Source organism: Tachypleus tridentatus, chromosome 11 (genome assembly GCF_004210375.1).
Source record: "Tachypleus tridentatus isolate NWPU-2018 chromosome 11, ASM421037v1, whole genome shotgun sequence".
Classification (NCBI taxonomy): Eukaryota; Metazoa; Arthropoda; class Merostomata; order Xiphosura; family Limulidae; genus Tachypleus; species Tachypleus tridentatus.
The window spans coordinates 41,501,006-41,527,555 of record NC_134835.1 but is presented as its reverse complement, the minus strand read 5'-3'; the positions used below and the strand labels follow the sequence as shown (position 1 = coordinate 41,527,555).

Below are 26,550 nucleotides of genomic sequence, written 5' to 3'. Positions count from 1 at the left end.
AAAAGTAAAAATAAAAGTCTTAAATGGTACATAATATAAAGCAAACAGTTTCGGTTTACTTACCTCTTTAATGTGAAGTATAAACTTCATTATTGGATGAATTGTTGACACAGCAACGTGTAGATTCCCTTTACCTGCAGACGAGATCGCTGTTTTGCTTAGGTTGCTGTCAAAACAGACAAAAGCTGACTAACACAGGTATGTTAATGTGAAAAGCAGAAACAAAAACACGTCCATTGCGAACTAAATAGTTTTAACTTGTATTCTGTCTGAAGAGTTTTATTGCTGGTTAGTTCTATGAGTTTTCCTTGAGCTGCCTTTGGCAGATAAGAAGTTATGCTGACATTAACAGAATTTCAAATCCAATAGTATTCTATTAGTTTTGGGAATTGATTTGTAAAGTTACATTGAAATATTTTGAAATGAACAGAAACAACGTCACGAACAGGTCAATCATTTCATTCATTTTCTTCCAACAATTCAATGAAATATTCCTAAACTGGTTTTTTTCTACAGCAAAAGTTTGTTTATTTTTATCCGAAATGCAAACACTTTTGTATTTATTTGCAAAATAATTTCTGTACCGACTTTACAGTAATAAGTTGGGCCTGGCATGGCCTAGCGCGTTAAGGCGTGCGCTTCGTAATCTGAGGGTCGCGGGTTCGCGCCCGAGTCGCGCCAAACATGCTCGCCCTCCGAGCCGTGTGGGCGTTGTAATGTGACGGTCAATCCCACTTTTCGTTGGTAAAAGAGTAGCCCAAGAGTTGGCGGTGGGTGGTGATGACTAGCTGCCTTCCCTCTAGTCTTACACTGCTAAATTAGGGACGGCTAGCAAAGATAGCCCTCGAGTAGCTTTGTGCGAAATTCCAAAACAAACAGACAAACAGTAATAAGTCAAGTTTGTTGTGTTTATCGAAAACAAAAGCCCAAAAACATAGTACTAGGAGTCACTTTTCATCCAGAAAACGAGCCGCTAGTTTAGGATTGCAACCTGAAAAACAACAACATAGGAAGTTCGTATTTCACTATAGGAGGTCTGTTCAAAAAATACACGGACTGTTTGAATTGCGCGGCTCCAGTTGGTTCCAGGGAATCCGCTTGGTGTCGCTAGGTTTACACAGATCAGCTGATTACGACGCCATTTCCCGATTGCAGATATCTTCATTTGTGTATTAGCTACGCCGTTTTAAGTGAAGTGCGATTTTTTCGTTTGGCGGATTTCAGAATGAATGACCTGAAGGAGAAACGACTTGCTGTGAAATTTTGTGTTAAACTTGGAAAATCTGCGACTGAAACTTTTGCTATGCTTAACACGGCTTACGGTGATGTTGCTATGAATCGTACGGCATGTTTCAAGTGGCATGAACGTTTTAAGGATGGTCGACAGTCCATTGAAGATGATGAGCGTCCTGGACGTTTTTCCACGTCAACTGACGATCCACATGTCGACAAAATCAACACCCTGGTGCGGGCAAATCGACGTCTGACTGTCAGGGAGCTTGCTGAAGAGTGTGGGATATCAGTTCAATTTTGTTACGAGGTTTTGACCGAAAAATTGAAGATGCACCGCGTTGCTTCGAAATTTGTGCCTCAGAACTCGTGAGTTTTTGGCCAAACACTCGATCACTGTTCTTCCCCACCCCCCTACTCACCTGACTTTGCTCCTTGCGAATTTTTCTTGTCCCCCAAACTCAAAAGACCCTTGAAAGGAAGAAGATTTGAGACGATTCCAGAGATTAAGGCAAATGCGACGAAGGAGCTGGAGGACATTACAAAAGAAGCGTACCAGGACGGTTTCAACAAGTGGAAACACCGTTGGGATAAGTGTGTGCGTTGGGGAGGAGAGTACTTTGAAGGGGTCCCAGACCCGTAACTTCTAAATAAAGTACATTTTGTTTTATGCGTCAGTCCGCGTATTTTTTGAACAGCCCTCGTACAATTAGAGTAACCTTCGCGGTAGACAAATCTCTATATGTATCAGGAGTTCGTTGTACGTGAATCCTATTTATCCGCAAAGTATGGAAAACAAACCACTGTTTCATCCAAGTTTCTCAACACTGAAAACGTCTTGTAGCATTCTGTTTACTTCAGGCCAAAGTTTCTTTGAAGCTAGTGCTTCCCTGTGTATGATACAATGTTTAAGTGTTACAACTGGAGAAGAAAACACTTACTTTCGCCCGAACCCTGGCCCGGCATGGCCAAGCGCGTTAAGGCGTGCGACTCGTAATCTGAGGGTTGCGGGTTCGAATCCCCGTCGCACCAAACATTTCAGCCGTGGGGGCGTTATTTGCTGGGAAAAGAGTAACCAAAAAGTTGGTGGTGGGTGGTGATGACTAGCTGCCTTCCCTCTAGTCTTACGCTGCTAAATTAGGGACGGCTAGCGCAGATAGCTCTCGTGTATTCTCTTTAATTTATCAATTGAAAATTATGGACTGATATGGTTTTTATCCCTTGAGTATCTTTGCACGAATGTACTAAATCAAGTAAGCACAAACGAGCAGCTTGTGTCTTTATGTCTGTTTGTCAGTAAGAGCCTTTTTCCAACTTTCCGACCTCTGATCACTATAAAACTTTCGGGAGTGATTGGGAATGGCTCAGGGAGATTCTGTAACATTTGTAACATTTATTTACATACATACATACAGTGGCTCAACAATAAACCTGGGAATTTTTAACTTTAAAATTCGGACCTCAACACCTATGATCACAGCACAGATTGTGCATTGTGTAGCTAGTTTGCTCTTAACAACAAGTGTTTTGGACCAAACGTAACTTGTGGTTAGTGTTCCGGACTATGAATTCGAGGTTCCGTGTTTTACTCCACACTTTGAGTGCGTTATAAGAGTGGTGGTAAAATTCCATTATTCAATTAGGGTAATCTACAAGTTGGCGATTAAACGCTAATGATCAAACTTAACACTATTATGTGTGAAGGAAGTTGAATGTAAGTAAAACGTCCAAAGGAAACAAATACAAATACAAATTGAAACTTGCTGATTATATAAGTATTCACATCTGCTCACATGACAGTACTTGTTGGAAGCACCTTTAGCAGCAATTACTGATGTGAATCTTTTTGGATAAGCGTCTACCAGCTTTGACGAAATGGGATGGTGTGATTTTTGCCCATTCTTTCTGGCAAAATTGCTCCAATTCTAACACGTTCGTTAGGGATCGTTACAATCTTCAAGTTTTGCTATAAATTTTACATTGATTCGAATCAAGACTTTGACTGGTCCACTCCAGGACATTCACTTTCTGTTTCTGAAACCACTCCAGTCTGAATTTGACTTTGTGCGTCAGATCATTTCCTTTCAAAACGTGAATTTTTGATTCAGTTTTAGATTTTCGGTTGACTCAAGCAGGTTTTCTCTAATATTCACCTTACTTTCCACTATACACATTCTTCTCGGTCTTGAGAAGCTTCAAAGTACCTGTACATTAGAAACATCTCCATCATAACTTGATGCTATCACCACCATGTTCGACAGTTGGGATAGTGTTGACTGGATGATGTGCTGTGTTGGGTTTGCGTCAAACATAACGCTTTGAATTTATACCACAAAGCTCAATTTTTGTCTCGTCTGACCACATCTTCTGCCATATGTCTGTAATATCATCACATGCTTTATCATAAACTCCATACGATGATCAAGATTATTCCTTGTTCGTTAATGGGTTGTTGATTTTTGCCAACCGCCCATATAGGCCAGTTTTTGTTTTGTTTGTGTGTGTATGTGAACACTGACATTCATCTCAGACATGAAACTTTAAAGCTCCTCCAATGTCACTATTGGCTTCACAGTGCCATTCCTAACCAGTTTCCTGTTTGTCCGGCTGCTTAGTTTTGAATGATAGTTATAGTAAGTTGGTTGTATGAAACATATTCCACTTCTTAATGATGGACTTAATTGTACTCAAAGGGATAATCAGTAACTTTGAAACTTTCTTGTGACCTTCTGATCTGTGCTTCTCTATCACTTTTTTTCTGACTAGCCTGGAAAGTTCCTTTGTAGTAAGTTTGTCGTATCAGTATGTGAGTTATGGCTTGAACAGATGCATTTTCTTTGAAGTCAAGTCAATCCACCTTGATAACACAGAGACAATGACCATTACCCTAACTTTGTGACCTTTCAAACTAATCTTTTGCACCTGAACTACTTCAGGGTTGCCATAGCAAAAGGGTTGAATACTTATATAATAGAAGGATATCCTGATTTCCTTTGAAAATTTTATAGATTTCTCAGTTTGGAGTAGATTGTACAGATTTTGAATATAAAGTTCTATTTAAAAGCTTCATGATTGTAAACTTAAAAGAGAGCAAAATATGGAAACATTGCAGGAAGTGAATACTTTTGCAAGGCTCTGTAAGGACGACTACCACAGTATAAAAAAACTCTCAAGTAGCTTTGAGCAAAATCAACAATAAATAATCTTAAATAATCATGTAATTATAATTATTTGAATTTTTCCTATTGCTTGTGTGTTTTTGTTTTAGCAAAGCCACAAACGCTATCTGCTCAGCCCACCGAGGGGAATTTTAGTGTTGTAAATCCGGAGACATACCGCTGTACTAGCGGGGGGCTTTCCTATTGCTACTGGCAGCGAATGACGCAGAAGCATCACGTTCCGCAGTCCACGTGCTATGTGGTTACTGCTTACCTTGAAAACATCATTTTGAAAAATCTCAACCTTTTCAACCATAGGCTGCTCCAAAATACTGACTAATTTGTAAAAACACAAAAAAGTTAACTAAAGTAACTATGTTAAATTGCCTAGATCCAAAAATTAATTATTTTAAGTCCCATCTATAATACCTTCTTATCTTGTTTCTTTTGAATATTAAATACTATTTTTAGAACTCGCACAACATCATAAAGTCTAATATGTTTTAAAAAGTAATTTTAATAGCTTCCTCCTCTTACCACATTTATTTCGTATACTTCCAACTAATAACGTACAAAAGTAATCATTCCGAAACGATAGTAAAATAGTATAACGTTTAGTTAAGTAAAAATAAAAAAAGAATTCACTCTCGGAGTACAGACCATCCATGAAACCATCTTATGAAGTCTCTAAAGAGACAATGTCAGAAACGTTAAAACTATAACAAACGAGAAAAGGAGTAATTAAACTTATACTGAATTTTACAAACGTTTTTATCACTTTTTATACATTGATGGTTTGTCTTCCACAAACCAGGTTTGTGAACCTGACGATGACCGAAGAAGGTCGAAACGTTGTTCGCTCTTCTATGTAAAATATTTTCTCAACCCAAACAAGCCGTTTTTGCATATAAATTTCTCAACAAGTGGGTTTCTCGACATCACTGATTATGTCTTCCACAAGTTGTATTTGTTTCTTTGCCTGTAGTATATGCACCACAAGAACGAAAGCTGTAAGCAAAACTAGAAAACGTCATTATTTTAGTAATATTTAGGTTCAAACTCTACTTTCACTCTATGTAAATTAATATCTTTTTACCCAGACTTTTACCTTTCACTTTTAAAAAAATATATCCGAACAGAGATATCTCCTCTGACGCTACGTCTAGTGGTAATAAAGATTCTTAAGTTGATAACTAGATGTATTATGATCAATTTATTTGCTATAACAATATGATAACATTTACTAATATACTAAATTACAAGTTGTCTAGACTACGTAATACGTGGCATTCAGTTTTCTCAAAATGGACCAGGTATGATCAGGTGGTAAGAGCGCTTGACTCGTGACCTGAGTGTCGCAGGTTCGAATCTCTGTGGGAGCATTATAAAGTGACGATCAATTTCACAATTCGGTGGTAAAAGAGTACAATAGTTGACGGTGGGTGGTGATGACTATCTGCTTCCCCTCTAGTCTTACACTGCTAAATTAGGGACGGCTAGTACAGATAACCCTCGCGTAGTTTTGCGCGAAAATTCAAAATAAATAATTCTTAAATATATACTAAGGTCGAATTGTCATAACTTTCCTCGGGAAGAAATACATTTTTCTCTAACGAATGTATTATCAATATTTATCTTACAACAAACAATTATGATCCAACTCTTTTTCTGCTTCATAATATGTCCTCTAATTATGTTTGTTAGTTTCGTGCGTCACAGCTATAATCATATGGTTAGTACTAACAGTTTTCACTCTGAAGGATTCGCGATTGTTTTTTAATCGTTTCTTGTTGGAGTCAAATATCAACCTTTCTGTTTTGCATCACAAATATTATATAATGTTTATGTGTTATCCAGAACCACTGAAGATAATGAACTTGATTTAATTATTAATAATTCCACCAAAAAATCATTTGTCTATTGGTATTTCACGAAAGAAGTATTCGGTTAAACTTCCATAAACACTTATATTTACGTCAGTAAAAACAATTACCCAAAAAAGTTCGAAAACTTTTAATGACACGTGTAACTAGTTTCTACAACTTTCCATTGTTATGTCAATTTATGTTGGAAAAGAGAATGGTTTGTTTTGAATTTCGCGTAAAGTTAAACGAGGGCTATCTGCGCTAGCCGTCCTTAATTTAGCAGTGTAAGACTAGAGGGAAGACAGCTAGTCTTCACCACCCACCGCGAACATTTGAGCAACCAACGAATAGGGGGATTGACCAGAACATTATAACGCTCTCGCAGCTGAAAGGGCGAGCATGTTTGATGTGACGGGGATTCGAACTCAGATTACGAGTCAAGTGCCTCAACCACCTGACGATGCCGGGCCCGGAAAAAAGATAAAGATAACTGTATTTCTACACGTTTTGTTTTTAATTATCTTTATAAGTTTGTGTTTACACCATGGTTAAGTTTTGTTATTTCAAATTTTTCAGCGTTCTTTCTAATAACTGACTAAAAATAATTACCAAGAGAGAGGATTTCACGTGTTCTTAAAATGTTCAACGTTTTCTCCCTAATCTTACCGACCTGTAAGTCCTTTTGAAAATGCTATGAAATCAATGTGATGCTAATATTAGGTATGGGTTTAATCTTTAATATGTTTTCTGAAAAGGTAATACCATTTTAATGACGTTTTCATACACGATTATTTCTGTATAAGACAAATGTCCACACGTTAAATCAGTTATATATGTCTAGATTCACGTCATTATCAACACAAAACTAATACGAAAACTAATTGTGTTAACGACATTATAAATTCAGTTGTCAAGTATCTTAGTACCAAAGCTTTCAAGTTTCATTTTGTAAACTGAATATTAACAATCTTTGACTCTCTATAAAAAATAAATACATTATTTGTAAATTCAAAAAATTGCTGCATATTAATGTCAGTGACTCAAAAGGGTTTCTCAGTTCTGATTTTTGTAAAAGAAAAAAGTCGAAAGCTGCTAAATGAAATATTTCTCTTCAACGTAATTAAACAAAACTCGTATACCTACTTGTTGAATAGCAGAATAAAGTTGCATGATAATAGTGTTTAAAAGTATTAACACTTACTCAGTTTTCACCTTTATATGTTTTTACACAAATTCAAGACTATACCATTTAATAAAATTAAATAAATACATTTAAATGAAGTCAAATAAATAAACAAAATCATGAGGAAGGACTGCACTAACAACAGCAAATCCCAACCTCTGATTAATTATATTATAACCATAATTTTAAGCCAAAACAAAACACATTAAAATTAAACAAAATGAACTTTTGAATACAACTGATTACCCAATGTGGCTTTGCTGTAAGAAAACACATGCACATTATTTCACATATCTCTATTCTTCGTGTGTTTTCTCACATTAAAATAACTGCTAATTACCTATAACTGTTCCCTTTGAGTATTATTGGTGCCTCCAGTGGCACAGCGGTATGTCTGCGGACTCCCACTCCTAGAAACCGAGTTTCGATACCCATGGTATCGAAATAGCACAAATAACCCACTGTGTGGTTTTATGATTATTTCAAAACAAGATAAGAATTGTTGAAATTAAAACAGATGTAATTGTATTAAGTTTTAAAATGTAACACAACAGTCATGGTTACGTAATCACTTAAAGTAAGGAGAACATAATACAACCACTACTATTTCAAACGTCATAAGAAGAAACTGCATAAATTACAAATAGCTAATCCCCTTACGCAATTCATGTGGCTGTCAGAGAACTACTAAGTATGAGAAACTGGCGGAATAGAAATGGAAATTCATCATCATATACGTTGCATGAAACAACCGAACATCAGTGGAATTTCTAATAATTTAGCCATGACAAGGCAAAACTACCGTTGTCACTTTACTCCTGCCACATGGTGAATAAAGAGATGCAAGTCAAGTAAATGATTGGACAGTCAGTATATGCTCGTAAATGTGCATTTGATATAACTAGCTTTAGATCTTTCCCTTTCTTGATTTTTTTTTTTTTTTTTTTTGCAGTATAGAACATGGTCAATTAGAACAATTGCAGTTTGACATTGATTGCTTTCTGAAAATTAGCATAGATAAAATGATAAGGTATCTTCGACGCTCTGTGCAAGAACTGTTTCTAAGATATATTTTGTAAACTTGGCAGGATCCAAAGCGACTCCGAAAAGCATCCTGTACATCACATTGGCGTGTATTCCACTCCATTCGGTCAGTCCCCTCTTCTTCAAAGAACGTTTGGACTAATTTAGCACCGTATGGATGGTGGGTGGAACCCATTAGACTGAAGTCAGCGCAATTGTAACTTCTTGTAAAAGTGTAAAGTGGCGTAAAATGTTGTCCCTGTAATGTATGTCATTAATGGTTTCACTTACACAAGGATGTAATTACGCTTACCAATACTCATCCCTTGCCATACTTCTCTGTTGTCACGTTTCTATTTGGAAATAGTGCTATACTTTGTTTCAGGCTCTCTTCATGGTTATAAGATGAAGGACAACTCATTTGTACAAGTCTTACTGGTCCACAAGTATTTAGTGTACTCGTCATGTTGTTGTCACTATTACAAATGAGTAATTTAGAACATTTCTATAAGTAAATTCGCGTTACTGAAAGTCTTTCATACTCGTGCTGATAGTTTTCGAGTAGCTTTGCGCGAAATTCTAAACAAACCAAATCTCCACACTTACTTGTCTTATAATCTCCGTTTCTAGTCGTTTGTATGATAACATGCCATCCACTTGTGACTGCGAACATATAATTTAGTCTCACAGTTGATAATCCGAGAATAGTGGCGAATCATAATCGACGGATGGTGTCGTTTACTTGTGTTTTAGTTTATTTGCTGTTGTCATAAGGTGCTTGAGTAAATGTACGATTAGTTTATAAACTAAGGACTAATCGTAAATCCTGAACAGTTTAAATAATTTCAAACTTTGTGATGTGTTTTAACAGGAATAAAGTTGTAGGAGATCGTTATAAATGCGTATAATATACAGTCATGTGAAAAAGTTAGGACACCCTATGAAAGCCTGTGTATTTTTGTAACATTTTTGGATATATAGATATTAAATCTCAATTTTAACAATACTGAGAGGTTATAGGAATATAACTAAACAATTAAAACTGAAGAAAAGACTTTTCAAAATCTTCTGCAAATGTAATTCTACAAAAATGCATATTGTAACTGAGGAAAAAGTTAGCACACTCACATTTATTCCCACTTAAAATGGCTCAACTCACACATAGGTGTATCACACCAGGTGCAGATGATTAGAATATTGTTACTCGGCATTTTGAATAGGCTTGCCCTGTTTAAACCTCAGACATTTAGTTTGGTGTGTTCCTCACTGTTGAAGTGAGAGTGAGCACCATGGTGAGAGCAAAAGAGCTGTCTGAGGCCTTCAGAAAGAAAATTGTAACAGTTTACGAGTCTAGTAAGGGATTTAAAAAGATCCCAAAATATTTTGAAATCAGCCATTCCACTGTCCGGAAAATAGTCAACAAGTGGAGGGCTTTCAAAACAACTGCCAACATGCCCAGGTCTGGTCGTCCAAGCAAGTTCACCCCGAGAGCAGACCGCAGATGCTAAAAGAGGTCTCCAAACACCCTAACATGTCATCACGGGACCTACAGCAGGCTCTGGCTACTGTTGATGTGAAAGTGCATGCTTCTACAATCAGAAAGAGACTGCACAAGTTTAACTCGTATGGGAGGTGTGCAAGGAGGAAACCTTTGCTCTCTAAGAGAAACATCAAGACCAGCCTGAAGTTTGCCAGAGAGAATGTAGACAAAGACCAGGACTTCTGGAATAATGTTCTTTGGACAGATGAGTCCAAAATTGAATTATTTGGACACCAGAACAGAGGACATGTTCGGCGTAAACCAAATACAGCATTCCAGGAAAATAACCTCATACCAACTGTGAAGCATGGAGGTGGAAGTGTCATGATTTAGGGCTGCTTTGCTGCAGCAGGACCTGGACAGCTCACAATCATAGAATCCACCATGCATTCTATTGTGTATCAGAGGGTGTTTGAGGAACATGTGAGTCTATCTGTAAGAAAATTAAAGCTGAAGTGGAACCAGACCCTGCAACATGACACTGACCCAAAACATACCAGTAAATCCACCAAGGACTGGCTGAAAACTAAGAAATGGAGAGTCCTGTAATGGCCGAGTCAAAGCCCAGATATTAATCCCATTGAGATGCTGCGGGGTGACTTGAAACGGGCTGTACATGCAAGAAATCCCTAAAATATCTCACAGTTGACAGAATTCTGCATTGAGAAATGGGGCTAACTTTCTTTAGACCGATGTCAGAGACTGGTAGATGGCTACAAGAAGCGTCTTACTGCAGTTATTTCAGCCAAAGGGGATAACACTAGCTATTAGGGGTAGGGTGTCCTAAATTTTTCCACAGTTAGAATATGCATTTTTGTAGAATTACATGTACAGAAGATCTTGAAAAGTCTTTTCTTCAGTTTTAATTGTTTAGTTATATTCCTATAATCTCTCAGTATTGTTAAAATTGAGATTTAATATCTATATATCCAAAAATGTTACAAAAAAACACAGGCTTTCATAGGGTGTCCTAACTTTTTCACATGACTGTAAATTGGATAATCAAGTATTTGTGTTTGAGATCATAACGACACTTCATTAGATGTTTGATTTTTTTTGTTTTTCTTTAACTGTTTTGTATAGTGTAAACATGATACAATAATTATAGTAAATTGAATATCTGTAATGTTTTTTATGATCATTTCTGATAGAGTTGATCAATTTTACAAAAAGTTTGGAATTTTTGCGTCCATTCTTTGTTATTTAGAAAGTGCTACTATTATTTATTTCCTTAAAAACGTCTGCTACTAGGAGTTACACAAAGGGCAACTTTGCTTAACTACAAACAAACAAATCCTTTAAAATAGCACTGGTCTTGAATTATTTGAATTAATCCTTACATATGTAGTTTATTGAAACTATATACAGCACATTTCATTCAACAAGTAGGATTGTTTAAGGTTACTATCCATGATTAGTATTTTAAAATAAATGTAGCATGAAAGTTAATTTTAAATGACAATTTCCCGGGTCTCAAGAACTTCTAGTGTAGCAAGTGGCCTGTTTAATATTTATTAAAATACCTGAGCGTCCAACAATGAACGATCACATGCTGAGACGCGTGACTCTCTCTGTTTAATATTCTGGTATTGATTAAATCTATCAGAATATGCGCGATTTGTGATTCTGATTGGCTGTACGGGCGTATGGTTGCCATGAGGCTTTCTCAGTCACTCTGCTAACCACGTTTATGAAAAATAAGTATTTAAACTGTCTGAACTTCCAAAGTGGGAAACATTTCTTCCTGTGCTATAGAAGTTTTTAAACGTTTTAAACCATAAGAGGAAGAGTGATATAAACAGGTTAAAGTCACTACCTTGGTCTCTGAATATGAAATTCTTTCCACGAATTGTAGCAGTTTCTAATACTTTCTCTTGTCGAACTTATTCTAAAAACGATAAAGAGCAGTTTGGTAAGTTCCAATTATATAATTGTTTGTCATTTATTTGATTGTGTACCTTGTTTCATATTCTATTCTAGTTTATTTTAACAGCTGTTTCTGTGGTGAATTTTATTTATGGTTTTATTTGGCCAATTTTATTTTTATAAATAAACGTTGTTTGTTTCTGAGAACTCAGCTAGTTGAATCAGAAAACACACACTAGCTTTCAATAAACTGTCCTACCAAACAATCAATACAAAACACAAAATTATTATTTATAAAATAAAGCGTTCTTTTTATTTAAAAATAATCACTCAGAATGATATACTGTGACCAAGTAGATGTTAATTAGAAATAACTATGAAATGCTGATTAATTATTATTTGTACCGAAAAGGCTGCGCTTTAAGGACATTGAACAAGTCTTTGTGTTTTATATAAAAACAGGACTAGTGCTGGCAAGCTGAACGAATAAAGTTGGAATCTTTATTAATGAAAACAGCACATGTGAAACAAGTCATTTTGTTTAACATATTTGCTCCATTTCCTTTAAACATCAGAAGCTAGAGTTCTATTCCGACTAACTTTGAATGTTCAAGAACGTATAACAAGTGATGTAGAAAAATACCCTGTTATGTGCAGCTTTTCCTTGACAATGACAGATACTTGTATGTTTGTTAAATGGTACTTCATTCGAGATTGAATCACATATCCAATTTGCACGCTAATAGAAACAACATTCACAAAACAACTTGTTTTCCAGAGGCCCAGTGAGTTACATTCCTTACCTTGTAAAAAAAAAAAACAACAAAAAAAAACAGAAAAAAACGCCTACAACTGTAGAAAAAAATAATTCGCTAGAACATATATAATGATTTTTTCTAGTGAATAATCACACTTAACCCTACAGTCAGATGAGAATAATATTCTTATTTTCTCAAAATAGAAAGAGATTCAATTCCAGCTTCATACAAAAATGTCACGAAGGTTGTGGGGTTGGAAATTTATGAAAACAAACTGCTGTTATTAATTCCACACACTACAATAACCGCATTATACGAATCTTTGCATTATCAAATTTTCTGGTGTAACTGGCTGTTAATTTGGCCTCTTGAACCATAACGCATTAAGTGGGGCCATGGGGTTAAACTGGCTAACACATTTCTTAAATTAGTAGAATGATTTAACGGACTGGAGAGACTTGCACGCTCTATCGAATCCAGTCCTAGCTTGTTTGTATGACATGTTTTGGAAGAACATGTTGCGTTCCGTCAAGTGATGCCAGAGACTAAGGATGCTTTAAAACACGCAACACTTGTTCTAAACTTCAATTATTCCATAGAGGAATTAACTTGTTTGATCTATAATTATGTAAAGCAACATGTATCGTCATTATTATTTATACGAAGGAAGGCTTGATGACTAATGACTTGTGTTCCGGATCACGTAATGAATCATTAGATGTCTAGCTCACAATATGTGAATTCAGGAGAGTGGCTTATATTATTTTACAGCAATAACTTTGCTTCATCAGAATGTGTAAAAAAGTTGACGTACAAATTTTAAAAATAAAGTGTGTAATTTATTTATTTATATAGATACATTTATTAGAATTATGTAGATTTAGTTTTGTTTTCTTTTTTTTAATTTCGCGCAAAGCTACTCGAGGGCTATCTGCGCTAACCGTCCTTAATTTAGCAGTGTAAGACAAGAGGGAAGGCAGCTATTCATCACCACCCACCACCAACTCTTGGGCTACTCTTTTACCAACGAACAGTGGGATTGACCGTCAAATTATAACGCCCTCACGGCTGAAAGGGGGAGCATGTTTGGTGCGAACGGGATTACGAGTCGAACGCCTTAACACGCTTGGCCATGCCAGGCCCATGTAGATTTAGATTCAGTAGTTTTATTTATATATTCAGCAAGTCACGTACTTATTGTTGGTTTGTTGTTTTTTTGTGCTACAGCTACTTGCTGGGTCATGACTGATTGCCAGTGTTTTTAAATTGAGTCTCAAGCCATTAAAAACGTTAAATCCACCGATTAAGATAATGTGGTTCAAAATGAAATCTTTCTTATTTCCTTGTTTAAGGCTAATATTAGCAGTGAAAAACAGCTTAAAAGAAACATGTGATATAGCAAGATGAAAATCACTATAAACTGCTACCCCTGAAAATATAAAATGAATATAACTTTGAATATGTTTCCCTTCGTTCAAAATAGTTCGTGACGTGTTGGTTATAAGCTAATAATAGCATTCGATGGAAAGCGCTGGGTAAGCACCTCTGAAAGCTAGTGATAAAAAAGGAAAAACAATGTTGATAAAACTGAGGAATGCATAGACCTAATTTCTGAAAGTCGTGGACAAACTAGGGCTTTTATTAAACTAGTTCGAAAACAGTAACGATTATCTTCTTTAAGTAGGTTTCTCAAGAATGAAGTAGGTAAGTTGTCTTTGGGTTACCTATATACATCAAGATATGAAACAATATATATTGGAAGTTTCAACCGATTTAGCTTATCGGTTTAAGCTATTCTGAAGACTTCTTGACGTCTCATTAAAGATCTTCTTCAGTTCGACCAGATAGTAAAATGTGTGTCTCAAATTTTTCTGACTTAAGCGAATTCGCTCACTTTAGAATTTGTTTTCTTTAATGCGTTTTAGACTAAATCTTTTAACAAAAATATGATGCCAATTTTAAACCAGTTATTAAACTTTCAATAACTTCCAGCGTTTCTTATAAGACAGTAACGCTGACACTACTGAATTTTCCTATAAATAGTACTTCTATTTTCAGAACTATAAATATATATTTATATCTTGTAGGCACTGTCTTTTCTATTGTCTATAGGGTAGCAACCCCATTAATCAAAAAACAAATTTTAAATATTGATACGTATTCGCAGATATGCGTGTAAATGATTGTTTAGTGCTTCGAAGGGATTTTTCAACACTTCGAAGTTGAGGGTACAAGGTGGCCTAAAATTTTGTCTTAGGGCTATTTCCATGTGACCAAATACACACATATAAGTTTGAGTTTTGTTTTAATTAGAAAATAATTCTTGGTTGTTCAATGCACAGTGGGGCCTATCAACATAGCTATTATCTTCATGTAATAATTTTAGTTGGTCCACAAACGTGTTCGTTTCTTTCTCCATGCAAATGAAGCGTGATTCAGCCTTTTAACATCATAAATACACGGTGGTGACTCAGTACATTAGGGTTTATCATTGATAAATTTGACGCAGTTTATATCAGCAAATACCAGTGGTTCAACACTTCAATGTGTTTTAGTCAATAGCCATGATTCAATAATTCAATATGTATCAGTCAATGGCCATTGCTCAACATTTCAACGTGAATAACCATCGTCAACGCTTAAATGAATATCATTGAATAACGGTGACTCAAACATCAATGCGTATCATTGAATAATGATGACTCAATACTTTATTGTGTATCATGGAATTGCTGTGACCCAACCCTCAAAGTGTTTCACTGAATAGTCATTTCTGAGAACCTTAACTACATCTTTAAATAATCATAATTAAAAACTACAATGTGTCAGTCAATAGTCGTCGGTCAGCACTTCAACTCGTAAGTCGTTATTGAATCGAAACTTTAACCTTTGTGGCTGAATGAATGTGGACAAGCTATCTATCATTTAACAGCTGTGAGTCAGACAAAGCTACATCAAATACAATATGCTTTTACGACTTGGTATCTGCTCTTGTGTTCATTATTTTTGTTTGTAAAATAAGTCCACTTATTTAAGTAACATATTTTGTTTATTGAACAACTCTTTTAAGTGCCTGAAACATTGCGGACTGAAATAAATCTCTTTTAAACGTTAAACAATCGACTCCAGGTCGTAATTCTACTTACTCAATCTAAAAAGAACCTTGAGACATGTTTTCTCTTGTGGTTTAAAATTTATAAACCAATCAAATACTGTATAAAGCCTGTGGTTATATTTAAATGTTGTTTTATTCTTGTGAGTATACAGTAAATGAACTTGTTACATACGCGAATTTTTCAACATTCAGACTCAGGATTACATGAGCAGAAACTTCCTGCTCACTCTTAAGTTTGTTAATAAATCCCTGGGGCTAATCTTTCGCCAGTTTAATCTCTCGATTTTGAATCACACCTTTTTGTTCTAAAATTTGACAGCGTTAGTCTATTAATGTGCACCAGTGATGTTTGCTGATTCTCTTCATCCCCATGGAAACGCGCCGGGACCCTCGACAGAAATGACGTCTTTATCAAACGTAGTGCAAGCAGGTTAGCACATATATATATATACACACGATACATTACCAGATCAGTCTACCAAACTTATCATGAACCAAAGTAACATTGGTGAACTCTTCTGAGATGAAAGTATGAGATGTATCCATTGCCACGTGCACATTCAACCTTAGAAAATAAAATTCCGATAAAGAAGCCCTTACAAGAAGTTAGATGCCGACCAAACTGATGACGAAAATCTTATTTAGAAAGATCACAGTTTGAAGATATTGCACATCCGGAAGTAAACAAAATGTTGATGTGTGAAAACCTATCAAGAAGTCGTAGAGCTACGTTTAACAGAGGTTTAATCCTTGATCACACGATCACCCACAGTAAGCAATTAGAATCATTTAAATAACCTTTTCTTTCATCATAATCTTCGTAGCTCTATTAAAATGTTGCATGTTTTCGTTTAGTCTTTCTTTTATATATGATACGTTGATAGTTTACTCACAAAATTATACGCACTAATAAACACAGATTTTTATAGTGTATAATTTCGAAATATGGAAACACTATAATGGTTAGGTTGTTGTTGTTTCGAATTAAGCACAAAGCTACACAATGGGCTATCTGTGCTCTGCCCACAACGGGTATCGAAACCCGGTTTTTAGCGTTGTAAGTCCGCAGACATACCGCTGAGCCACTGGAAGGGGGGGGCTATTGGCTAGGAACCCTGAATCAAATCGCAGCTTTCATTGTTCTCGTGTACTTTAGTTCAAAATTTAAAACATTATTTATGAGTAATTTATATAAGATATGACCTAATTTATAATAGATGCTTGCCAGAATGACCAAATGTGTTTAAATATGTTGTACATTTCATTATGAAAATTCAAATATCCTTACGATAAATAAACCTACAAGAAACATGCCAACACCTTCACTTCTCATACATTATAAGCAGTATCAAATATTCAACTTTACTTGCATGCGTTAATTTTACACTATAATTGGCTTTTGTTTTTGTTTAAAAATCGCATCGCACTATTTAAAAAAATATATATCTTTGTAATGTTACATTTTCGGAAATAGCCCTTCCACATATCTTACAAAACTTGACACTTGAAGATTTAACTAAAACCCTATATGTGTTTCAGATCTTTAGTGCAATTCGTATAACGAAATTACTATAGCACCCACTAATAGTTTTGCAAATGAAGTTTATAAGAACGATATTTATTTTGAAGTGTCATGTTCGTATATTTTAATAAATACTATTAACGTTGTTTGTGGCACCTCATCTCTAATCATTCTGATTCTATAGAGACGTGTCAAGAATTGAACTAATTTTGGAACAAGTTACATTTCAACATTTAAGTAACTTTCTTAAACTTTCTTAAACTGAATCGGAGAGTAAAGAGAAATATAAAAAAATCTGAGTTAAAATTTAAAAATTTCCAAAGGGTTTTGGATATGCATGCCTCAAGTCGAACACCTTCCTCAAGCCATTTTTCCAGAGGGCTGTCTTCTGTATTTGTTGTATTTTAATAAAAACCCAGAAATATAATGTTCATTCAGGGAGAGTGTCGTGATGTCATCTGCTATCCTGTGTTGAATGTTCCATAATGTGGATTGTGGTATACTTGCGTGTATTTTTGCGTCATTTCTAGAGAGATAGAGGAAAGCTATTTTTATTGAACCAGTCAGTCAAGTGATTTTGTTGTTTGCCTTAAAAAGATCATATATTACGGAATTTTATTCACGGAAAAAACCTCCTTAGCCTCATTAAACTATTTTATCCGTTAAAGCAATTAAACCTATTGATTCATGTTATATAAGGTTGGAGTACATTTACGGTAAGTTCCGAAAACGAAGCGTTTGACTAGTATGTACAATTTATACTTCTTAAGGTTAACTAAAGGTTTGTTTGTTTTGAATTTCGCACACAGCTACTCGAGGGCTATCTACGCTAGCCGTCCCTAATTTAGCAGTGTAAAACTAGAGGGAAGCCAACTAGTCATCACCACCTAATGCCAACTCTTGGGCTACTTTTCTACTCATGAATAATGGGATTCGCCATCACACTATAACGCCCCACAGCTGAAAGGACGAACGTGTTTGGTGTGACAAGGATTCGAAGTCGCGATCTTTAGATTACGAGTCGACTGCACTTGGCTATGCCGGGCCAATATTTTAGTCCGATAGTTATTTTTATAACCATGGCTTTTACTTTGCGAACGAAGGCATTTATTTGTATTGGCGTCGGACGTGGTTTATGAGCTTTAGTAACCTGAAACGCTGTACCGTGCAAGATGTTTCTCTTTCTAAGAAACCATTGAAGAATCCCTTATTTGAAATGTGTCTTTTGGCTTCAGATGTTTAATAGCCTCTCGGAAATGACTGTGATTATATACCTTTCATTATGATCAGGTTCTATGTATTATAGCAACTGTATCACACAAACTTCACCTAAACGCCAGTTACTGTTTTTGTTCTTAAGTTAAACAACTGTTCATCTACGCTGTGCCCAACACAGGGACCGAACTGTGAATTTTAGCAGTATAACTCCTCAAGCTTACTGCTAAACCACGGCTGGCTCGTGCAGAAAAAACAAACAAACCTGAGTTCGAGATTACATAAAAACTAAAGTTTTTGATGTGCAACCATTATTTAAATGTCTTACACGCTATTGTATCACATGAAATTAACCTTACCAAAGATGTCCTTCTCTCCTGTGGGTTAGGCGATAGCGAGGTGGGCAAATCACAGATAGCCCATTGTGCAGCTTTTTACTTAACTGAGCAAACAATATAACGCTAAGAACTAGTTTCTAATACCCGTAGTGAACACATCGCACATAGCCAACTGAGCTTTATGCTCGAAAACAAACTCACCAAAGATAAATTTGAATTTAAGGATGAATTGATTATTTGAATGTACAATAATCTTAGTATATATCGTGCACAATAGACCACTGTATTGTACAACGTGAACAATTACGCTCTATAGACAAACCAAAGTAAAATGTTAAATTCTTGTTATGTAATACTTGTGTCTTAAACAAAACTTGCAACTCGTGATGTTTGTACCACATGTCAAGAAGTAAACAGGAAGCTTGATTTGCTAGTCTTGCGCTTGTGTGGAATTTAATCAAGCCACATATCAGTCGACACGAAGTGAGCTCCATTAAAAGCAGAGAGTGTTCGAGAGCTCGACTGTAGTTTTATATAGAGGATCTATAATGTCAGACAGTTGTAATCACGCGAAATTAACTTTGCCAATCAGGACACTTAAGATCAAAGACTCGTTAGTACGATATTGAATTCCATGAAATAAGCGGTTACTAGAACAGTATTTTTGTTCCTGTTTGTTTTGTCATTGAGTACTGATTACGATTTACTGAAGGCGAACTAATAATATTTTTTAATGTTTAACAACTTGTAGCCTGTAACTATAAGTAAAAACATCGTAAAAATTAATGTAAATTATCTTAATCTTTACCATTTTGTTAAGCTAGCACAACTTTAACAGATAGTAAACTTACATGAAGTTATTTTACTGTTGCAACTAGGAACGTAGGAGATAAATTTTGGATATAAAATAGACGAATTAATCCGTAAAGCTGTGATACGTTAGATCAGGGTTTTCCAAATTTTTTAGAACTGTGGATCTTCGCACTAAAGGAAATCACTAAAAATAGAAACAATCGATCTCCAGCACCATATGAAGTTTACTTCAAACTTTCAGAATCTAAATTTATTAAAATTATCAATATATAACATAAAGAAAAAATTTTTACTTTTACTTATTCAAAATTTCTGCTTGCAAAATTTATATCAGTACAGTGTAATTATTTATTTATTAGTGGTTCAGATAGGCTTGCTTTTGTCCACAAAGTAGTTCAATATTTGGAGCTATAATTGTTACTTGTAAGAGCAAATCATCTTCAATATTTAGCTTGTTTCTAAATTTGGTCTTTGTGGCTGTATACAGTGAAAACGCATCAAAAATTTCAAAGCTCTGTTACTGATTTCAGGGTATTTCATGACCATTTGAATTCAAAATTGTGTAATTTCTTCCTGCTGAAATTTTTATAGGGTGTAATCAGTTGAAATTTCTGTAAGCTGTTCTTTCTCTTTCAAAGACAAATCTTTGATATTTGCAGAGTCAACAAAGGGATTTTGAATCCACAGTAATTTGTCTAAATGAGGAGGGAAGTACTCCTCAATAGTTGTGCACAAATCAGATATGTGCTGCAAGACTGAAACTTTGACATCTTCACTTAAAGACATCTCACTCATTAGTAAAAAAGTACTGAGATTTTCGAAGCAATCAAGTTCTTCTACAAGTATATTATCACCTTAAAGTTTTAGCTTACTTTGAAGCACTTCCATTTTACTCTGAGTTTTAAAGTACGTTGCCCTGGTACCCAGCACTTTAGCATTCGCTTGATTTAGACAGGCAAATACGTCTGAAAGGTAAGCCACTTTATGTATCTCGCATTTGTCCCTTAATTTGTATGCAATTTCGAAATGGCATTTAAATGAAAAGAAACCTATCTCCTCACGCAGTTAGTAAAACCGAGCAAGCGCTATTCCCCGGGAAAGCCATCGGACTTCAGTATGAAGTAGCAAATGTTTATGCAAACTTCCCATATCCTCACAGAGTAAACTCAAGATCCTCGCAGTGAGTGGTCTTGATTTTATAAAATTAAATATTTTTATGACATCGCCCAATCTCTCTTTTAAGTCTTTTGGCATTCGTTTTATTGCAAATGAATGACGATGAAGACAGCAGTGGATACTATCGATGCCCGGGTTTTTCTTTTTCACGCGTGCCACTGCGCCTGAAAATTTTCCAATCACAGCTGCAGCCCCATCAGTGCGAATACTTGAACAAAGCTACATTGGATCTCATGTTTTTTCATGAATAAATCGATCCGTTTAAATATTTCCTCGTCTGTATTATGAGTAGGCAAATATTTGCAAATTAACATGTCTTCTTCAAAACTAGCTTCGTGAATATAGCGAACAAACATAAGCAACATCGCATAACCTGCGACATCTGTTGATTCATCCATCTTAAGCGAAACGTTGGACTCGCTTTTCACTCGCCTTATCAACTCCGTTAAGCAATTTGTCGATATATCCTTGATTCTTCGAGAAACCGAGTTGTCAGAAAGGGGCACAGAGTTAATGTTTTTAAGAAATTTTTCATCAGTCGTGCAATCTACCAAATTTTTGCGCATGGTTTTATCAAATCTTCTGAGTTGTCAGAAAGGGGCACAGATTTAATGTTTTTAAGAAATTCTTCATCAGTCGTCCTTTCTACCAAATCTTTTACGTATGGTTTTATCAAATCTTCTGCAATTGTATGAGCTTCGCCTGCTTTTTCAATACGATAACTAACACGACATGAAACAATAAGAGCACCTTTGTTGTACTGATGGACAACGAACGAAATGTAGCTTTCCTTGTATTTAATTGCAAACACTTTCTTTTAAAATACTCGGAAATGTTTTTTAATTGGGATTGTTTGGTTTCTAGATGTCGTTTTAACTTTGCTGGAAGCAAAATACTGTTACTCAACACACAACCCACTAGGTCCATCTTCATTACCTGTCCATGTAAAACCTGATTCAATAAAACCTTCATCATACTTCTTTTATTTCTTGTTTCGATACACGATAACAATAACGCCGATGAATTCGTATTAGGCCTAGGAAGATGTTTACTCGTATCAGATTTATTACTGATATTCACCCACTTATCCATTATAAAACTGTCTAAAAACGTATTCTTATATCTTTGGCACTTCAAAAGTATTTTCACAGACATAAAATAGCTTCTTAATGAAAACTCGTTCAAGCATTTAACGAACGACATGCTGACCTAAGATCAGTGTTGTCATAACGAAGTCAGAAATAAAGATTTGTGGAGAAGAGACTAGGCCTCTAGAATAATATATTTTTCCAAAGGAAAAGGTTAACCTGTTATTTTTACAATTTTTTAAACATAAAATGTTAAGCTAAATAACAAAATATTAAGCTAGATCTGACGTGCGTCTAAATCTCGAACGAAATAAAACAACGTCATGCGAACATATGACGTCGTAGAGCTCATTAGTACCACGTTTGTCCAAATAAACTACGACGAATCTAACCTAACCTAACAATTACCAGTTATTGTTGTCATAAACATAATTATACGTCATATAAATAAATTTTGGGATTGAAGCAGTTGATACTGCATCAAATTGCATCACAATGTTTCAAATTTGGACAAGTTTCAGCTCTGACGTCATGTTTCATTTCTTTAGGGATTTAGCCGCTAATCCAGATCTGGCTTTTAAGAGAAAACAGTTGACGTTACTACCCAGGATTGACCGATGTTTCATACGAAAATTACCAGGCTATCTTGCATCTCCAATGACGCATGCGATCTTGAGCTGATTCCATATCTACTATCAACCAATGGTGCCACTGTTAAAATTAATTAAGATTGTATTAACACTTTCACCGCGAGAACTTCCCCTAAGCTAAATAAATCCGTCTGGTGTTAGACAGAATAAAATATTAAACGGTCCAATACGCAATAACCGTGTTATATTAAATATATGTTTTACTTATTTGTACAGCGTATTCTGTTTCAATTTTATAGATTTAGGAAAAAATATTAACATTCTAAAATTTCCTCGCGGAGCTTCTAATAACTATAGCGGAGACTAAGGGCTTCGCGGAGCATAGTTTGAAAAACCATGCATTAGATGGTATTCAGTATTTAAAGGGAGGCTGCATACAGAGTGTTACTCTGTATATTGTTTTCTTCTCAAAAACAGGCGTAGTATTTCAATAACCTGAAGTAACTATAAACAGCAATATTTACATTTCTTTATTTCCCCAAGAATACATGAAGAGTTTTAAAAACGTAGCTCAAACTGGGGATCTTTTATACGTGAAGAAAAGCTCTTTCTAGTTTTCTGTCTTCATCAAGAGTTGACTTAACTCTTTAATAGCTTTGGCTTAAGTTTGATACTATCATAAAATTATGACAACCTTGTGTCTTTTCCTATTTTTATTATGCAGGCCTAAATTTGCTGGTTTTAGAAGACGACAAGAACTCTTCTTCCAAATCTTTGAGTGTTTCACCTGTTTCTCCAAGACACCATTACGGTGCTGCAAGCAAACAGAAGTAAGTTGAATAATAAATTAAGATTTACTGCAGATATATTTCTTGATGAGATACAAATACGGTTGTAAAATTGAAACTAGAGAGAATTAAGTTTACTAGTAACTTCTACTTCGAGGTTTTTGTATTAAAAGCAGAGCTATATATATTTATTATTATAGGCTTCTAAGAAACGAGGTTGGCATTGAAAGCAGAGATACCTAATTTTACTAGTTAGTTGAAATCACAGTTTTTATTTTGAGAGAGAGTTTACTAATATATTTTAGACACAGTCTTGATATTGAAAATATGGAGAATTAACATTACTAATACGTGTTATGGCACTGTTATGTTATAAAAAGGAAAATTCAGTGTTCAAAGCAGAAAACTAAGTTTATTAGCAAGGTTAAAAGACACAATTTTACTGTTGAAATAAATTTCTGTGACATAGAAGAGTTCTTAATGAAAACAGAGAGATCTAAGTTCACTAGTAAGTTTCAGCTACACACCACGTTTTAGTCAAGAACAGATAAATACTCGTAACGTTTGTTCTCATGTCACAAGTATTGTTGTTTGTGTTTGTTTTAGACCAAAGCCACATGGGACAACATGCTGTAACCAGTGTGGTTAAAATCAAACCCCTGATTTTAGCCATAAATATTGTTAGTTCCAATAGCAGAAGTGTCTTTGTATTGTTAGTGCTCACCACACAATTTTCATCAAAGGGCTCTTTTTTTTAACCTAGTTCTGGGATGCATAGAGAAGGGCAGTTTTGCTCGTTACAAAACGTAGTTTAGAGTTCGTTTGAACAGTTAAACCTTGTTGTTATGCGATTGAAAAGTAAGGCATGGGAATAAGTAAATATTGTTTTCTTTTTTTATTCTTACGTCGGGAAACTTGTTAATATTTCATAATTATCAAAATATTAAATATTGAATTAAGCCTCATTTTTACTGTTAATCTAAAACTAAAACTTCTAAAGCAAATACCGATGTCCACTTTAATATTTACTTTTAAGTCATGGACCGTGGGTAACATTGTAATAAATTACAATATATTACGAAATCAATGTGTTGTTCACCACAGATCTTTCTCAGGAACTACATATATTTTTATCTTTAGATGTGAATCATCTGGAACTCCATTAACACGTGTTGGCTTTACTAAACTGGCTCGTTTATTGACCTCCAAAGACAAAACTACAGAAAATACAAACACTTCTCCACAGGCGTAAGTAAATTATATTCCTTTGATTCTTCTATTATAAATATTTAGTTTGCGTTTATTTTATGGATATGTCATTTTTTTAAAGTTGGCTGGAATTGCATTAGTTTAAAGCACAAATACATGCTCTAAGTTTCATTTGAAGTAGGCATAGTTAAATATATTCCAACTAACTTTCAATATCTCGTTAAAATATGTTCTGGGTTGCCCTTAAATAAACAACTTGTGCAGAAAATTGGGTTATTCTTAAGAAAGGTAACTGTTTTATTATTTCAAAGTAAAACTAATACATCCAGAATGCTTCTCGCTTTTTAGAATATGTTTTAATCGCAATACATATCGTTGTGTATGTGTATGTATGCTACTTTTTAAAATCATAATTAAATATTTTACAGATGTGTAAAGTTTGATCTTGGAGAACCATTTCTTTACTTGTACCAACAAATATACCATATATTTACTATTTACGGTGAAATTATTTGTGACAGTTACTTCTACCTACAATGTGGAATTCCATAAAATTGGCGGTTCTGCTTGGAAGAAACAACCGCAAGGTTGAATACCATGTAACGTTTACTTCTGTGTCTCAGGTAGAATTTCATTTGGTGCCCTAAGAACGACACTCTAAATCTCGTACTATCTTTGAAACTATTTCTTCTAGCGTATTCTTAAGTGCACTAATTTTCATGAGTAATCAGGTAGGATTCGCAACGTAACACAAGATTGAAGGAGAAAATGTTTTACGAAGCTAAACTAATTTGTTTTGATTTTGACTGAGTTCACGGCAAAGAAAAAACTTGACACAATCTAAAATACAGTAAAAAACATTCATTCGACACAATTAAAACTGGCAAGTGCACATGACAAAAAGACAGCGTCTTTACCGGGATCGCTAACTCTCTAAATTATCCTATTAATAGTCCAGCAGTATAACACATATATTGAAAAACCAAATGTGCACAATGGGTTGAAAGCATGAAAGTTTGCATAGTATTAGTTAAATGCTTAATGACATTTTCAGATACACATCTATCTAAGTTTCATCCATTATGGCCGCCAAATTCAAGTTATCGTCATATTCACTTGGTTGTTCGTTTAAAAGTTAAAAACGAAAGTAAAGCTGTTGATAATTACCTTTAAATTCTTTTTGGAAGTTCTAAAACTTCCTATTTAATATATCGTATTAAATTATACGCCTTATTAAATAAATTATAACATGTGATTTACATTCAGTTTTGCTTTTTGTTGACCACAATTTAACATACTTTTGTATAAATACTTTACGATATTATGTTTTCCAGATATATTATAGGAAGTAAATATTAAATTTATTTTCTAATGTTTAAATTTGTTTTGAATTTCGTGCAAAGCTACATCAGGGCTATCTGCGCTAACCGTCCCTAATTTAGCAGTGTAAGACTACAGGGAGCGGCAACTAGTTATCACCACTCACCGCCAACTTTTGGGCTACTCTTTTACCAACGAAGAGGACCTGACATGGCCAAGCGCGTAAGGCGTGCGACTCGTAATCCGAGGGTCGCGGGTTCGCGCCCGCGTCGCGCTAAAACATGCTCGCCCTCCCAGCCGTGGGGGCGTATAATGTGACGGTCAATCCCACTATTCGTTGGTAAAAGAGTAGCCCAAGAGTTGGCGGTGGGTGGTGATGACTAGCTGCCTTCCCTCTAGTCTTACACTGCTAAATTAGGGACGGCTAGCACAGATAGCCCTCGAGTAGCTTTGTGCGAAATTCCAAAAAAAAAACACTCTTTACCAACGAAAAGTGGGATTGACCATCACATTATAACGCCCTTATGGATGAAAGGGCGAGTATGTTTGGTGTGACAAGGATTTGAACCCGCGCCCCTTAGATGTAATGTTTAAAAACTGGTGTTATTGCCATGCTAAGCTACTTTGTACTATTTACAACACTATGATATTGAACACGTAATAATTTTGTTTGTTCTGTTGATCTTGGTGCCTTCTCAAAAATCTGGACAATTACAATAAAGAAATCAATTAATAAAAATCGTGTTTGAAAAC

The 26,550-nt window shown here is 35.2% G+C and overlaps 1 protein-coding gene across 5 annotated transcripts in view; it reads left to right on the top strand.

Annotated features, from left to right (window-relative positions):
- The window catches only part of LOC143232016 (ankyrin repeat and fibronectin type-III domain-containing protein 1-like), a 196,293-nt gene that overhangs the window by 136,712 nt on the left and 33,031 nt on the right, over positions 1-26,550 (top strand). For all 5 annotated transcript variants that reach the window (XM_076467000.1, XM_076466998.1, XM_076466996.1 and 2 more), the window contains 2 exons: positions 23,205-23,310; positions 24,409-24,516. In XM_076467000.1, coding sequence (XP_076323115.1) covers positions 23,205-23,310; positions 24,409-24,516 — 214 coding nt within the window. The remainder of the gene's footprint in view (positions 1-23,204; positions 23,311-24,408; positions 24,517-26,550) is intronic.